This window comes from Apostichopus japonicus, chromosome 12 (assembly GCF_037975245.1).
Source record: "Apostichopus japonicus isolate 1M-3 chromosome 12, ASM3797524v1, whole genome shotgun sequence".
NCBI lineage: Eukaryota > Metazoa > Echinodermata > Holothuroidea > Aspidochirotida > Stichopodidae > Apostichopus > Apostichopus japonicus.
In genome coordinates this window covers 29,391,764-29,410,253 of record NC_092572.1, presented here as the reverse complement: position 1 = coordinate 29,410,253, position 18,490 = coordinate 29,391,764, and the positions used below count along the sequence as shown (strand labels likewise).

The following is an 18,490-nucleotide window of genomic DNA, read 5'->3' as shown; positions in this document are numbered from 1 at the left end:
AAATAGACTTGTTAAAATTATAGTACAATGCATTTCTGGCCGTTTTGGAATTAATTCAAACATGTTGTTAATACAAACATGTTGTTTATATATATTGTTAAATAGACCTGGTATATCTTTTTCAGTATAGCCTGTAGGACTTTAAATATATAAAATATAGTGTTTACACGGGTCCAAAAATCGGGAACTGGGTACCCGAGAGCCGTTACCCTTCGGGTATCCGGGTTTCAAGAAATTACATATTGGATGCTATAATAAATGAATTATATTCTCTACTGACAATATTTTCATGTTCGATTATACGTAGGTGTAAGATAAGGTATAAAACCTTCCTCAATAATTTCTATTTCACTTTTGTTTCTTTCATTAACTTGTTAATAACTAACAATATAATTAACATTACTACTAACATCGCACTGCCACCGCTGCTTATGCTTGCTCTCCACGTCTATTGGATCAGACCATATAAATATCCAATTTAGCTCTTAAACAGTTGTTACTACTACTATATATTATGCAGGCCCAGGGTTCGCATTAGCCGCGAGATTGCACGGTTTGCGCAATTTGATCGCATTTGGAATAAACGATTAGTAAAAAGCGACTTGCGATTATTTTTTTTTAGTTATCCCGTCTATAATCCATAAACATCTCGTAATATTCCTTGTCAGCCTTTCCTACTACTGTATGAAATAAACAAATAAATAAATAATAATTCCACATGGTAGCCTAACACCACACTAAGTCAATGAGAAATCTAGCTAAGTCTAACCATCTGTTTATTCGCTGAAATTGTGACGCAGATATAGAATACTTTCAATATTGCTGTTACGTTCGAACACATGGGGGCCTAACACCACACTAAGTCAATTGGGTAATCTAGCCTAGCCATCTTTTTATTAGCTGAAATTGTGACGCAGTTATAAGATATCCATGGAATACTTTCGTTATTGCTGTTAATTATCTTTGACTACATGGTAGCCTAACACCACACGAAGTCAATCAAAAATCTGCCTAACCGTCGGTTTGCCAAATTGTTTGTTTTTTTTAATCACACTTTGCGAAGGATTCGGGTTATAAATTAGGAACCGGGTAGTTTTGCGTCGGGCGGGTACCTTCGTTATTGCTGTTATCTTCGACCACATGGTAGCCTAACACCAGACTAAGTCAATGGAAAATCTGCGTAACCGTCGGTTTGCCAATTTTTTTTTTTACATCACACTGTGCGTAGGATTCGGGTAAAAAATTAGGAACCGGGTAGTATCGCATTGGGCGGGTACCCGGATAACCCGTGCAAAAACTAGTAAAATAAGTAAAATTAGTTATGCAGTTTCATATTTTCCACAAATATACTTATTCACGTACTGTGCAAAGATGTTTGAATTAACCACAGACTATATAATCTATGTTATTGGAGGTCTATACATTATCTTACAGTGCAACATATTTATGACAGGTTTTTGAATCAACACTGTACATAGCTTAATGGACCTATAGAAGGTTTACAACACATTTAGGTTCCCTACATCTTTTGAGTCTGATTTATTCTTTAATTTTTTTTTACTTGAGACAACAAATAGTTATAAGTGTGTTCTACAAAGCTGTTCATATTCACTGAGACAAATGTGGTTTTCTTGAGTGTGCACACAAGTTCATTATAACGTTAGAAAATTCTGAAGGTTTTGGAATTTATTCACAGCTATATGTTTGGCCAAAGTGTTTTACTTCTTTGTAAATTTGCTTCATATATTCTTCTTACTGTTTCTTCAGGTTTTTTAATCCTGCCAAAAGTAGGAGTCTACATAGTTTTTCATAAAGCAAGAATTTTGAGAGTATTTTGGAATTAACACTGTGGTATAGGTATGTATGTGCTAGAACAAGAGGTTTTTGGTTTTCATTTTTCCTTGAATTTTGTTCATACTGCCAAAAAGTAGCAATACATGTGCTCTAAAGGGGATGTTGGTATTCACTTACTGTATGTAGGATTAGCTAATCTTAACAAACTGGATTGTTTACTGTGAATAAAATATGGGACTAAATGTCATATTTAGCTCCCTATATAGTATTGACTGTGTGTGCTTCAATCAGCAGCTAGAAACTGCTTCAAAATTTCAACTACAAAGTTTAGTCCAAAATTTTCCCAAGACTCACCAAAAAAGGTAGTAAAAAGAAGCGTAATCTACACAACTATTCGCAGTCACTGATACCTAGCATAGCAATTTTTCTAGCCTATTTTCATCATTCTAGATATATAAGAAAATTCCTTTTTACTTTTTCTAACACTTTCCTACCATGTACAGTAGTTAGAAGACTTCCAACTCCATGTTCCTAAGTACTGTACTTACTGTACTGTATACACTCAGTATTCCTTGTTTCGATGTTGTAAACATATACCTGTTTACATTGTTTATCCTGATTCTATGCAAATCATCTCCATCAATAACACGAGAAGTAAACAATGTATGACCCTCAGAGAGAGAGTAAACAACAACAGCAGGGAGGGGCAAATCGCATGATACAAACACCAGACCAAAGTCACTGCTTACAGTGATACTGCATGCACAGGAGCCTGGTATTTTGTATTCTTGTAAAAGCACTCCCTCCATGTTGTATCTCCTAGCATTCCTTCTGCTTGTAGATATAAACAGATTATCTCTACAAACTGTTATACATACAAGCCATTCGTTTCTTTTTAATTCTCTCAAGGTGATTGTCTTGATTTGATTTAATCTAAAATCAAACACAATCACCTTGTTAGACTTATACAAACCAATAAATATCCCTCCCTCTCTGACAGTCATACATGCGGCTTTTTTATCAGGTAATTGCTCACTGTGTATGTCATCTGTCTTGATATTGTAGACATTCAACTGATTACCACACACAGTGACTATACGAGAATCATCCAAGACCGAAACAGAACAATGCGGCCATCTTGAATGATCCTTAAATTCTTTAGAATAAAACCGAGTTATCAATGGTGACGAAGAATCAGGATAATTGAATCTAAACAGGTCTATGGATGTTGTCTCTGTGTCTTTGTTGTATCCGCAAACAGCAACTCTGGAAGAATCTACCGTCATATCGCACAGCACCCAACGACCTTCACCGGTAAACCTGGGCAACTGCGTACGTTGAACTCTATACAAGGCAAAAAAGTAGAATATTAGGTCAAGTTTACAAGGTCGTATCCATGGTAATGGAGAATGCTGGCCGACATGTTGAGAGGAATTTCACTCTAAACACGAGCTCTGGAATATGGAAATACTGTTTACATGGTTGAGAGGATCAGCGGTGTACGTTATGCTACATGGGATTTGAGGGAAAATTGTTAAACAAACAAATGATTGTGGATCAGTAAGGCACAGGGCGTAAGTAACTTAAAACTATTCGTGTAGCTGCTGGATAGTCTTGGGCGATATATCAAAATAATTATTATTACAATTATTGTATTTCCAAGACGATATTTTTTGGAGGATAGGGACAATGATGATAATTTCTTGTGAAAGAAACTTTCAAAAACACACAGAACTACACAATGCTGTGTTTGTACGTTCAAGACCCTGGTGTAATGCAGAGCCGTGTTATAAGACTCTGTTCTAACAGCTTACAACAAGACGTGCGTGTTTGACCTCATGATGAGTTGGTATAAGAAGTATTTATGTCACTGTATTTAATTCTAGGGTGTATTTCTCACTGAACAGCTGTACTGTATCGAGGGAGTTAAAAACATCTTACTTTCTGAAAATAAGGACAGGAATCCTTTTTTATTTGCTTTCATACTGTACATTTAACTTTCGTACTCTTGTACACCACGTATAGCCCATTGGACTTACGCGTCATAAGCCTTGTGAAATCTTAGCTATTAGTTTAACTTTAGTTTTCTATTTCATAAGTACGATAACCCTCTCCCAAAGTCGGGCAGTGCGTATCTGCAGAACCAAGTGTGTAATTGCTTCTTTTCTTGGAAATATTTTGATTATAATACGTCGTTGCATTCATGTCTTGGTAGGCTTCGCCAAATAGTAAGTTTGCTCTTAGCCTCTTAGCTTTGTCTTATCTGTGCTAGCGTGCACATTGTTTATTGTTCCTCTTCTAAAACGGTGACTGTACGCATTAGGCACTGTCACACCTACGGCCCAATGTCTTGCGCGAAAGCCAATCAGAGGTGAGGAGACAGCTCAAGTACGTAAAAGCAGTTCTTATATGGGCGCAACAAACTTGTCAATCAAATACATTTCACCTATCAAGCTCAAGCGTCCTGAAATATGTTTGTTAACCAACCGTGTACACAAAGTTTGCCGAGAGACCTGTGGTTATGTACAGTAGGTCAGCAGCACCGTACCAGTTCCCAGCATAAGCTAGCCAGGCTATGGTTGAAACACAAGATAGCGCGCTTATAACTGCAACTTTGCAAGTGCCCATTCTAATGAAGGTATAACATCTTTACAGGTTAGTGCGCCATATTATCAAGAACGAAAGTGACACAAGCTAGGCCTGTATTGTCTACGTTAAACGATGCTTTGAAGACAAACTTGTTGCCGCCAATGCCACAGGCTAATAACTAAGAAGAGAGAAAACGGCTGTCTACATTTATTGGTCAACGCACTGCCTTGTTATATGAAACATAGACCATATAGAAGAACAACATAACACAAACACACATACACACACGCACACACACACAAAAAGCTATACGACTTCCCTTTATATCTAAAATTCAGCATGTTTCCTCATTATTTCTAAAAGCATTATTCCACAGCCTCAAATACGAGAGCCCAACCCTCTAGCTTCATTAGAGAGATAAAGAATTGACAATTATATTGAAAGTCATGAATACTGAGATTTCCACAGTGAGTACTTATTTATAGGTCTGTGTGCTTACTACACTATTTGTTTCTACACACGGACAAGTCCTGAATGAATCCAAACACAAATCCATATACATCAACTTCGGCCATCATATACTTTTTGAGTGATTGTGTTTACACACAATGTCGCATACCTACAGACGCACCCTCACAAATTTATTCACACACGACATCAACATCAAATAAATGCCTTATGGCTCCAGCAACTTAAAGAAAAAAGAACTGAGGAAGAAATGAACCGTCGCATCGCTGAAAGGAACACAGTACTATTCATGACATAGTAGAATGAAGCATTGTGAAGTGGTAGATGGGTGTAACCTTCAGTCTAAACAGATAGGGGACTTAAGACGGGTAAAGTGGAAGGAGGGTTACATTAAATGCAATTGATTAAGGTGGGTTTAATACAAAAGAGGGTTTTACTTACGGTCTGACTGTGGACTGGTTCATCTTCATGTCCATCTTTTGACAGATATCTCAATGTTGCGCACGTTCTTGCTCAACTGAAATAATTGAAATAATATATATACTTACTTAATTAATAAATGCAAACATTTGCTGTCTTCGAACGTATTTATAAGCAGCATTGCAAATATAACATATAATGACTTTAAAACTACATACATATCTAACATAAGCACAGCGTTTGTTGATCTATTTAGAAAAGTTCAAAAGGCTACTTCGGAACTTTTGAATACAAGGTTTCAACGATGTTGACGAATAAACAACAACATCCCAGAAGTGATTGAACCTTTGGAAGAATTAATTTGTTGAACTAAGTGCAATCAAATTAGATTATATTTAGTAGAAATATGATTTTTTTAAATGTACCTCAAATACAGATTCAAATGGTATTATAAATGACTAGTATGATGTACATAAACCAAAATAGTGTAACAGTAAGAAATATTGATGCAAAGTTGCAAACATGTTAGTTCTCTCATTAAGATTTCCAATAATGAACTAGGTATTTTACGAGTTGACAGATAGGTCTATGTTGCAAGAGCGTCAGAGAGGTTGCCAACTCACTAAGAGTGAATGCTTTTTATCATGGAGTTATACCCTATATAAGCTGCAATAATAATATAATTATTTGTTTAAATCTGATCTACGTATATCAATCCATGACTCCACTTATTAAAGAATATTCCCATTGCTGGAAATCTTATATCATCAAAAACTTTAATGAACGCATCTGGCAAAGTATATTGTTTGTATTTCTCCATAATGTATCAATCCCTCATTATTCACTGATGAAAATGATACAAAATAAGTAGAAATTTATGAAATTTATTCATGTAAATGAACATCAATTACATTTTACAGCTATATAAAACATGATTTCCAAAATAGTCCTGTGAACATGATTCTTCAATTACTCTGTAGTTGTGGATGGCGTGATTTAAACGGCAATTCTTTCTCATTTAAACTAGGTATTCCAGGACCACTGGGTGCATTCCAGTGATAAGGACAGCACTATCTATGATGCACAATAGCCTAGATGTACTCACAACTCTACATAAAGCTTGTGACTGTGACACTGCTGTAGAATTAATTGCCCAACTGACTATGAGCTATGTTAACAAACTAACGTCACACATTGCTCTAATAATAAATCTGCCTTAATTCACTGTTTTGACAATGGAGCAAGCAACAAACTACAACTTGATAAAACTTCCTCTTGAAATTGCTGTGACTACCATCAAAATGGTGTCCGCTTCCAAGTATCAAAACAACCCACGTTTCTCCATCTCAATTTTTCTGACATGAAGATTTCATGGATTTATGACTTGGAAAAAATAATGTGCAAGAAGATTACAAGTTTTTATTTGCAAGTGATGGGTGGCCTCCTCCTCCCCCAATAGCCAGCCATCCCAGTTCATCTCCAGTTTAGTATTTCTTCTAATTCTTTGTATATATATTTGATGGCAAACATCACCGGTTCAAATGAAAGCTAAACATACTTCTTATAACCTTATACATCTTATATCCTTCGAAATAAAAACATATTTAACCTTATACAATTTTTATAGTCTTATAAAAGTTGTGATGGTATGGCCGGCTCCTCTTTTATATGTACCCCAGTGAAAATAAAATGTGATAGATTATTATTTGTTTTTAATTCCTTTTTTTTGGGGGGGGGGTGGGGGGTTATGGAAATATATCAAACAAGCTGTTAATTCATAATGATGCTTCATTCTAGAAATGCACAATAGACACTCTATTCCAAATGGATAGTTGTTGTATTATTCCATTAAAATTATGGAGTCACAGTTAATATATAAGTTGGAAACTAAACTTAATGAAAACACACAGTTAGGCATTCAAACAAACTTACCCTGGCCCTTGCTCGGAAAAGCTGCCTGAAAACCAGTACAATGCAAATGTGGCTATTACTAAAAGAAGGCCTAATATATATAGTTTTTAAATGCACTTCAGCAGTACATACGTAATTAGCGTGCAATACACTACACACCCCGTACCTAACAACAGTACAGAAAATTGCGGGAAATTTCCGGCTGGTCGCGAGGGTAGCCATTTTCGTATATCTAACATGTAGCTGCCATGAGTCATAGCCAATCTGCTACAAACCAGACTTGGAGGCGGGGCTTAATCATCAAAAACTGACATTTTTACTAAATGTAGGGGCGGCAGCTCAGTGTTGTTTTAAGAAAGAAAATTATTCAAGAATTAAAAAATCGTACAAAGCAAATAATAGCTATAAAATGTCATATACATGTAGTAAAATTCTTATTATTACCTACCTGTAAACAACAAATGAAAGTTTAAAATCTTAAAAAAATATATAATACATAGGACCCTATCTTAGACGATCCCACTTTTAGACAATTCTATTCTCTGTCAAATGACGTATTTATGTTGGGGGTGGGATTAAGTCTTTGACTGCCGCCGATCGAACGAAAAGAAAATGGCAACCCGGAAGTTGTAACCAAAACTCATATCGCTGTATGCAAGTACATACAACTTTACATTGTTGTTCACAGTAAGGGCAAATTTTTCATTTATGAATTTGCCAAAGATTTCGAGGCAGATTGCAAAGATACTTTTATTTGAAGTTGGGTAAATGTTTTCTTATGATTTTAAAACCAAAAATATCACATTTAATGGTAAGTTCAACAAATAATGATTGTAAAAAAAAATTAATTCCCCAGCGGGGCGCTGGGCGGCACAGCTACGCAAAACCGAGAAAAATACGCTAGTGCGTGCGACATCGCCATTTTTTCAACCTTTCGATGTTTGCCGCAATTCCCTCAGAATTAATTTAATTTCGGCAGAAACGCCGATGTGCCTCGAATCCATAGCCGTCGCATTAGGCCTAACATTAGGTTGTTACATTGTAAACGGATCTCGGAATACGGTCTACAATTTTGCTCAAATCAATTTTGCAAAAGTAAATGCAGTTTTCACGTAAAAAAAACAATATTGGAGTAGTTTTTAGTTGCTATGAGTTCTTTACATCAATCGGGTAACATTCTACAGTAATATTAAAGAAGTTACGATGGTACACTTTGCTGTTCAGTTTGATTGGCCTAAGCTTACATTTTCTAATTGAACTTGAATGGAGTTAAATATGTAACGAATAAGGATGTTTAACTAAGTTCGTAACATTTATATTTGTTCAAAAAGGGAATAATACTGAAAATAAGTACAAAATAGTGTGGGAATGTAAGAAATATGTACTTAATATTTACACTTTGGTAAAGATAGAAGATGGATGGTTTGTCTGAGACACTTTTTGAGATGGATATTTTGAGCAACTATTCTTAGCGCATTTGAGCGCATATGACAGGTGGCATACACGTCAAAGTGGTTACTCGGTAGGATGCCATTTTTTCGTATTTTGGAAATTTGTAAAAAAATCTTGTTATTTCTTTCCGCGAAACACCAGACGTGATTTGGTACATACAAAAAGGATACATAAGAGCCCCTTTTTACATTAAGTGCAAAGAAAGGGGACAGAGAGGAAAAGCATCAGTATCACATACTTTATTGCCGATTTTGTATAAACGGGATATTTTCTCTTTATCAATTCATCGGAATCGGCCCGATTATGGAAAAATTAATCGTTATTTTCTGTTTTAGCACAATCGTTTGAACACTACTTAAAATGATCAGGAAATTGTAAACCTGCGCTAACAGTACACTTCCTGGTGGACTAACGCCACAGTTGATACGGTAAAGACTGGTACATACACTACAGTATACTATCATGTAGGCCTATATCAATATCATGTATACGACTATAACCATATCTGTAATACTAATACATACAGAAGTGTAACACTTACATTGAAAGTCAAAATAGTTCACTTGACGATGTAGTCGTGTCAACCAATGATCCTTGATTGAATCCCTCTAGTTCTACGTCAGCTGAAAAGAGACCTGAACTTAGCTGAAAATAGCTGAACTGAAAATAGCAATGAAGAGTATCTTGATGTAACCCGAATAGGTGGAAATTATTCCGTTGTGTGTTAAGAATGGAATGAGTTGTGAGAGTAGCAATACGGAAGTAGATTATTAAACTGAACAACACCCAGTCCTCACGGTCTTGGTGGAACATACATACGACTGATGGCGTGACTGACCATCAGGGGTTACAGCTTTGCACAGCTCCAGCTCAGTGCATTTAATAATATTAAATTATGTGAAGCCATTGTGTTAAGCCGCGCCCCGTTTTGAAACTGTGCTACGGTGTCTCACTGTGACCTGAGTTTTGTAAAATAAAAAGGGTTGCAATGACATTTGCAGTGGCGTCACCAGACTTTTCAGTCTGGGGGGGCACAGGGGGGCACCAGCATTTGATGGGGGGGCACTTAGGTGGATACGGATCAACGTCCTGGGGAGGGGTCTAAGGGGAGGGGGTGCCCCTCCAGGCGCGGCGGAACAGGAAAATTATTGGGGGGGGACTAATGTGTAGAGACTATCTAAGCGGAGCGCCACCATTGGTTGGCGCGGAGAGTACAAGAAAATTTTGGGTTTTTCAAACCCCCAGATGGCCGGAAACGGCACTTCCCGAGTGTTTTATGCTGCGAATACCTAGCCCTAAAATATGGGTCTCAAGCCTGCAATTTCTCAGATTGCAAGCCCCCAAGCCCCCCCGGTTCCGCCGCCACTGCCCCCCTCCCCTTTGGAAAATTTTCGCATACGGAGGATGGGCTAGATGCAAAATGCTGCCACATTTGATGCTAAATTCGATCTGAAGATATCTCCAGAAATTGCTCTTATTGAGGTAATGATTTTAACAAGGCGCAGAATTTTGCGGAGGATATGAACCACATGCTGTCGATATTATGCCTAACCCTATCAATAGAAGCTACATTTGTTGAATTAATGTGTGCATGATCCCGACTCCTTTCTTGACCTTCTCGTTTTCGCCCATTATCTATTAAGATGTAACAGGTTCCAGCATCGTTATTGGCTCCTATCAGGGATCTCACCATGCAATCCAAAGTTTGATCACACATCGAGTATGGCTCAGTATGCAGGTGTGAACATTCGCCATTTGTTCCTACAAGCATCTGACCTCAAAGGACCTCTGCACCCCTTACACAACAGGGTTAATATATGGGTCCACAAATATAGGCAAGTATGGTGCCTGCGGACCCTCACATTCTCACATTTCGTCAGCTCCTAACCTGTCAACCTCAGACCAAGGCAACATAATGCAGTACCCTCCCTTCTCACAGTCATGTAGCTCGCGAAGCGGACTTGTATATCCGCTGGTATGGCGTGAGCACTGACACATTCAATGTAAATATCGACACCTGTTGTGATGGCGCGGGTTACGACTTCGATACCCGACGTTCAAGGATAAACTTGTTAATTTTTTCGCAGCTCATTGGAAGAAAATACGAATTACTGTGCTTCTTTGTCCTTATGAAATACCAACTCAGATGATGGGAGTTGAATATAACAAAATATATATATATTTTTTTACCAACCCAAATCTCAGATGGGGGGGCACCCGGGGGGGCACTAGGTTTTCCAGGGGGGGCACGTGCCCCCCCTGGCCCCCCCTTGGCGACGCCACTGGACATTTGACCAACTTAAAGCATTTTTTAACAATTATTGAGATAATGTATGACCATAAATGGACTACATATTTATTGTCGAGTCTATTAAATACATCATGTATTGATTTCAGCTGCATTGATACATATTTAGGGTGTTTTTCGGGGTTAAAACCCAGCTCCACCTCACGGCATGCAGCTCAATACGGCATTTTAGTGTGGAATCATAAAAAATGCGACATTTGACCAACTTTAAGCTTTTTTAACAATTAATGTCGATAATGTATGACCCTAAATGAACTACATATTTATTGTCGAGTCCATAAAATACACCATGTATTTATTTCAGCTTCATTGATGCATATTTAGGGTGTTTTTCGGGGTTAAAACCCAGCTCCACCTCAGGGCATGCAGCTCAATACGGCATTTTAGTGTGGAATCATAAAAAATGCGACATTTGACCAACTTTAAGCTTTTTTAACAATTAATGTCGATAATATATGACCCTAAATGAACTACATATTTATTGTCGAGTCTATAAAATACACTATGTATTTATTTCAGCTTCATTGATGCATATTTAGGGTGTTTTTCGGGGTTAAACCCCAGCTCCACCTCAGGGCATGCAGCTCAATACGGCATTTTAGTGTGAAATCATAAAAAAATGCGACTATTGAACAAATTTAACCTTTTTTAACAATTAATGTCGATAATGTTTGACCCTAAATGAACTACACATTTATTTTCGAGTCTATTAAATACATCATGTATTTATTTCAGCTGCATTGATGCACATTTAGGGTGTTTTTCGGGGTTAAAATACAGCTCCACCTCAGGGCAGCTCAGTATATCGCGATTACTTCGACCAATTTTAAGATTGTTTTTACCCTTAATTGCATAATCATTTAAGAACAATAAGAATTTAGTTAAAATACAAGAACGGCATGTAAAATTTCCCTTTATTTTACCTTCCTCTTAAAAATCTTAACACCGACATCGGACCAGTACTAATTAAAAGTGGTAGCCTTCATCACTCTCAACTATCTATACACTCTAAAAAACAACCTGGTGAAATTTCACCAGGAACTGGTGAAATTTTAAATGCGTTTATATGTCACCCTCCATATCCTGGTTGTTTTCACCAGGTTTCCTCCTAGTATAGAAAATCTGGTTAAATTTCCTGGTGAGATTTTTACACTATCCTGGTTAATATCAATGGGTATTTACCTCATTCCTGGTTAAATAACCCACATTTTCTGGTTGATGGGACTACTATCCTGGTTAATATCAAGCGTATTCCACCTCTTTCCTGGTTAAATCAACCAACATTTCCTGGTTGGTGCTAATACTGTCCTGGTTAATATCATAAAAGTTTCACCTCTTTCCTGGTCAAATTTACCACACTTTACCTGGTTGATGCTAACACTATCCTGGTTAATATCACAGAATGTTCCACCTCTTTCTGGTTAAATTAAACAACATTTTCTGGTTGATGTCACCATTATCCTGGTTAATATTAAAGAATTTTCCACCTCATTCCTGGTTAAATCACCACTATGACGCTCGTTTCCTCTGATCTTTTCGACAAACAAGAAAATGGAGATGTTAGTACACACAGCCTGTGTTCGTGAACTTGACATACCAATTGCATAATAGGCGAAGGTCAAAAGTGTAAATGTGCATTACACGATAGTCGCTTGGAGCAAAATGAGTCAATAGTGTTATTTGAAGCACTTAGCCTATAGTCCAACCAAAGGGTGTGATATTGGTTCAACATTGTTTTTGTTGTCATTTTACGGTAGATAAAGGTAGGAGCACTGAAAGTTCTCTGTCAAAGCAATTTTCTCTTCGTTTTAGACAATTTGTTTCCATGCTTTGCAAAGTCCTGTTGTTTCTGGCTGACATCTCAGTAAATAAATTGTTCAATTTCCTTACAGATCTAAACTGGTTCCACTTTACCATTAATCAGTGGGCTATCAGCAATTCTATGTAGAATAAACATAAATCTAAAAAAATGAAACTTACTTGTTTTACATCTATGAATGATTGCAAGGATGCACCCTTGCATCTTTCGATGTTGAAATTCCCCAAAACAACAGAGTTAAAAGAGAAAATGCCAAGTTCATCTGCAACAAAAGATTTGTGAAATTGCTTAAATTTGATACAGTAAAATAACATTCACTGAAAGTTTACATCTTCTCCCAACCCCCCACCCCCCATTTCTGAGATAGCCAAGGTATCTCACTGCTCTATGACAACAATTTTAAAAAGAACTGACCCTTACTGAAGGCCAAGGTCACACTATTTGTTTATACCATAGAGAATTAAAACTAGAAGTCAGAGACTTGCCATCTACTGTACAATACAGATTGTAGGAATGCTTAGAATTGTGTACAGTTATATGTTGTACAGTCCTGATTTGGCCTTTCTGTTTTAAATTTTTAAGACACATGCACCTTAATTTAACTGAATTTCACTACCACAAGAAAATTCATCTAATATAAAATTGATGACTTTGCAGTGACTTCAAGTTATGCTTCCACAATTGGCAGAGAGTACAGTAAGTGACCAATCTTTTGCAAAGATAAATCAATATCTTTAACACTTTAATAGGAGGAAGTGTATGGACGTATGAGATATGGGTTATTGCAATGATCGCAGTGACCTCAATTGACCTCTACATGCATAACTTATACATGGTATCAATCACCCATGCAACTCATTTTTGGTTTGAGTTGTAGTTTAATATAAAGCAATATGAAGCATGTCTTTGTTGTACCACAAACTGTTTTAGTTGCTCAACTTATGTATAGAGATATTTTACTTAATAGTAATACTCAGCAGTATTCAATTGCATTTTACATGGGTGTTACTAAAACGAATGACAATTGCGTTACACATAACGAATGACAATATGTTGTACACACTAAAAAAATGCGTTGACTAAAACGAATGACAATGACAGCACAGACATTTGCTTCAACCGGATATCACAGTTCAGACTTCGTGGGTATCTATATCTACTACGGACAAGATAAAAACGCACCTTATAGTAAGCGAAATTGGAAGTCTGATTTTAAAAAGTAAATTTAACGTCATTTTTCCGATATTAATTGTTAGAAACTAACAATACTATAATCTTGAAACGGCTTCAGTTATCTTTCTATATAAATCTACAGAGGTAAAAAGCACAGCATTCAAGCGCATTCTCACACAAAATATTTCCCTGTGGTTTCTATCCGTAAATTACACTACAAACACGTAACATGCGATTTTCCTCAAAGCATTTTTGCGCAGAAAACCAATAACCGCATTTACTCCACTCCGTTTATCATTCTTTCTCCACTCAACACTGTCCTTCGTTGTCATTCGTTGTCCTTCGCTGTCATTCGCTGTCATTCGCTGTCATTCGCAAATGATCATTTACCCTGTACAAAGTCAATTGTCATTCGGTCATTCGCTGTCATTCGTTTTAGTTTGTCCCATTTTACATTGAACAACACTTACTATCATAGGGCTAAGTAAACTGCAGCCAACAGATTTTCCATGGAGTTTGCAAGTACGGTATCGGAAGGCTCAAGGTTGTGTGTTTCTTGTACTCTGTCATGGCTGTTAGCTCCTCTTGGGAAAAATCTTCCAGTTCTGCCACACAAAATGACACATAATAACAGAAAGAGTTATATATTTCTGCACCTAACAGAAGCCAGTCACATTTGTTAGAAAATATTTTCAAATTAAAACAAAATCAATTCCATTAATGGTCTTTATTTGAGTTTTGAACCATGTTTAAATCTTATCAGTTTGTATCTATATAAACATTCTCTCCCATGAAAACTGTATGTGTCCCTTTTTGAATGTTCAGAAAATCAATGCCATAAGGAATCCTGTTATGGGCAGTTCAGTTTATAGAGATTTACACCAATTTCATGACCTGATGTGCTTTATATAGAAACATATAATATACCTTACTGTAAAGGTGTCCCTTTTTAATGTTCAGAAAATCAATGCCATAAGGAAGCCTGCTATGCCAATGAGCAGTTCAGTTTATTGAGATTTACACCAATCTCATGATCTGCTGTGCCTAATATGGAAATATAATCTGCCTCACTGACAGTGCTTCAAAACATACCGCTGGGAAGTATAATTGTAGAATAAGAACAACATGAGATTAATAAAACTCATGTCTGTGTTATAGTATGAGGCTTATAACATTAGGAGTGCAAAGCTGTGACCTAGTCATGTGGTTTTTCATTTTTACATAATTTCTCATGTGGATAAATCTGATATGTGACTAGGCCTAGGCTAAACCTATATCATTGCATGGGAAGGCCTAGCCTAATTAACTGACATTTCAGCCCAAACTTGTTTAAATTTGACACACAAGTCTCCCCTTCCCCCCTCTCCCCCAGGCACTGATTTCTGACCAATTAACATTGAAGTATAGTCCCGATCATAGGCGTACGGGACCATTTCAGTTTGGGGGGCAGAACTTTTTGTGCCCGAAAGTTCCCGTGACACTATCTAAGCGGAGCGCCACCATCGGTTGGCGCGTAGCGTACCAGAACATTTTTGGCAAAAATGCCTCTCAGATTGCCGGAAACGGCACTTTTGAGGCCTTGCAAGTTGCATCTAAACATTCTTTATTTTATAATCTCACGTTTTAGAAATTTACACTTCCCCAAAAATTTGGTAAATTAGAAGAAGAAAAAATGGGAACATCACTTTGAAGGGGAAAAATGGGACAGTATATTTTTTAAGCTCCTATTTAGTTACCTTATTTATTATTTTAACACAGTACTCAGCTGCCTCCAGAAAAACATACATTGTGCAACGACACGTAGGCGGGATAATGTCGCTGTGTCGGGTGAGACTGCAATTTGTCTCACAAAAAAAGTATAAAATATAACAAAGAATATGATAAACCTGTACATCTAGGCTTGAAGGCACCCCCCCCGCACCATCCATGAAAAAGAAAATGTTTCTTATATACACTCATGTTGGGGATGGCCAGGTCAAGGGCGGCGGAAGCACTTTTAATCTGGGGGGGGGGGGCACCGACATCAAAGGGCACTTTGAAGAAATTCGATTGGACTGATGCAGCCTTATATTTAGTACCCTTTATAACTCTTATTGTATTATCTTATTTGTTTAAACACATCACTCCATCAACGCCCCCCCCCCCCCCTAAAGGAAAATATGCATACTAGCACTGCTATATCCAATGCGCAAATTGGGAAACAAAGAACAAGTTTTCTTTTGCGACAAAATGAGATGAAATCATGCTAGTTGCTAATGTAGGAATCTACGAATTAGAGTTTTCTTCTTGTTAATATCTTAACAATTTTTTTCCATTCGAAATAGCTTTGAGTTTGACCCACAGAAATTCATTAAAAGTCACGAGCTTAGCCAGGATTTGCCAAGTTGTATGCACGACCATCTGAGCGGAGCGCCACCATCAGTTTGCGCGGAGCGTACAAGAAAAAATTGTTGGTTTTACAAACCCTCAGATGGCCGGAAATGGCCCTTCTCGAGTGTTCATTCTGGTTCCCTGGCCTCTTGCTAACTTGAGGCACCTCAATTTTTATATAGAAAAAGGGCACATTTTAACCTGAGGAAAAGTGGGGGGCACGTGCCCACTGTGCCCCCCGCCCGGTTCCGCCACCCTTGGTCCAGGTATATAATCTGAATCTTAACGTTTTGTCGAGATAAAACAAGTCGTCAAAATGACAAAATTTTGAAAGTTGACGTTTAGCCGAGATACGACAGGTCGTCAAAATGAAAAAAAAATCTGAATTTTAGCGGTTAGCCGAAATATAACAAGTCGTCAAAATGAAAAAAAAAAATCTGAAAATTGACGTTTTGCCGAGATACAATAAGTCATCAAAATGACAAAAATCTGAAAGTTGTCATTTTGACGATTTGTTGTATCTCGGCAAATTTAATAATTTTGTCGTTTTGACGAGTTGCAGGGGCGTATCCAGGATTTTCTAACCCGGGGGCGCGAATGACTATCTAGGCGGAGCGCCACCATCGGTTGGCGCGCAGCGTACAAGAAAATTTCTGGTTTTTACACCCCCCAGATCACCGGAAATGGCACATCTCGGGCTGGAAAATGACCATCATGTTCACTTTTGCCTGAGTAAACCAAGTAATTTCCCAATATGTTTTTTTCATCCATAACGTTTTTGGAGATCGTCACCAGTCACACATCATGTTCGACCTCATCGCATCTCCTGTGGATCATTGCTTTTGTAGGTGATTCTACGTGGCGGCCCACAATACCCGCCAGCCCCACGTTTTTAAGCCCATTATTCGTTCAGAATTTGAAAATTCACACTTCTCGTGAAATAAATTCACTTCAAAACATACCCATAATGTTGCACAAAATTTCATTTATGGACAACCATTATAGAAAAAAAAAACTTCTTCAACCCCTAACAGACCAGTCAAAATTGCACGAGAAGAGGGAAAAATGTTAAGGAATGTTGGTCAGGGAAATTTCGAAAATTCAGACAGTTAATTTATTGGTGCATGGGCGCAGATCAATCTTGGATACTGGTGGAGACGATTGTCTGTCATCTGATACTATCTAAGCGGAGCGCGACCATGGGTTCGCGCGTAGCATACCAGAAATTTTTGGCAAATATACCTCCCAGATCACCGGAAATAACACTTCCCAGACCCAATGATGCTCCCAACCTCCTTAAGTTTTAGATCGCATGGCTTAGAAATTTAGTTTGGGGGAAATGCATGGGTAAAAGAATCAGGGGACAAATAATCCAAGTAGACTTTTGTAAACGATGGGTCTGGTTTCGTAACTCATCGGGAAGCGATTATAGAGGGGTGGGCGTAGGGTTGTGGGAGCGCGTTTTCATGCAGTTGGAAACAATCTCAAGAAGTGATGTGTGCGTCCCCCCCCCCCCCCCTGGCAATGATACACCTTTGGATCCACTACATGATATTCACAGGAAATGTGCTCAATTCTCAAATCGCATGCGGAAAATTTTATTTTTAGATTCATTGAATGAGTTACGGTACTAGGGGTGGGTAACAAGTAGCATTCAGTTCGCGTTGTATAACATTTTATCTCTGGATGACAATGTTGCATCGAAGGACATATGTCTAGTGCAGTTCGCATATAGATCCTAGGCTAATACCGAAATACGTCCTGTTCCCCGACGACTCGGTCGAGTTCAAGACCAGCTACAGTTGGTTTCATAGCACAATTTTACAATTGTTTTAGGTTTCCATACACACACGCGTCATAATATAGTATATATAGTATATATATATATATATATATATATATATATATATATATATATATATATATATATACATTAGTGAGAGAGGAAAATTGGAAACTTTAAAAATGGAGTTGTCGGTGTAAGGGGGGGGGGGGTAGGCTGAGGCGCACGCCCCTTCCGAAATCTTTGATCCGTCACTGGCTACCCTGTGTACATTATAGGGATCAGTGCTGTAATTATGTCACTGTTCCTCTTTCTATTCCCGGTGTCTTGGCATTTTTGTTCTGTTCCCTCCGTTTTCTTCTTTTTCTCTTTCTTCTTTTTCTTTTCCCATCCTTCCTCCTCT

The 18,490-nt window shown here is 37.7% G+C and overlaps 1 protein-coding gene and 1 long non-coding RNA gene across 28 annotated transcripts in view; both read right to left on the bottom strand.

The window, feature by feature from the left end:
* LOC139977164 (uncharacterized) overlaps positions 1–18,490 on the bottom strand; it is a 371,700-nt gene that overhangs the window by 152,417 nt on the left and 200,793 nt on the right. Inside the window, exons 1-3 of one of the 27 annotated variants that reach the window (XM_071986375.1) lie at positions 9,176–9,487; positions 5,293–5,368; positions 2,343–3,138 (exon numbers count right to left, since the gene is read on the bottom strand). The exons of the other annotated variants lie outside the window; for them this stretch is intronic. Coding sequence (XP_071842476.1) covers positions 2,343–3,138; positions 5,293–5,327 — 831 coding nt within the window. The 5' untranslated portion in view covers positions 5,328–5,368; positions 9,176–9,487. Of the gene's footprint in view, positions 1–2,342; positions 3,139–5,292; positions 5,369–9,175; positions 9,488–18,490 lie in introns of those variants that run through there. 27 annotated transcript variants of the gene reach the window in all.
* On the bottom strand, positions 10,977–15,268 carry LOC139977818 (uncharacterized). Its single transcript, XR_011796701.1, has 3 exons — positions 14,405–15,268; positions 12,923–13,023; positions 10,977–12,474 (listed from the first exon to the last, which is right to left on the bottom strand). It is a non-coding gene; the product is annotated as an uncharacterized lncRNA (long non-coding RNA).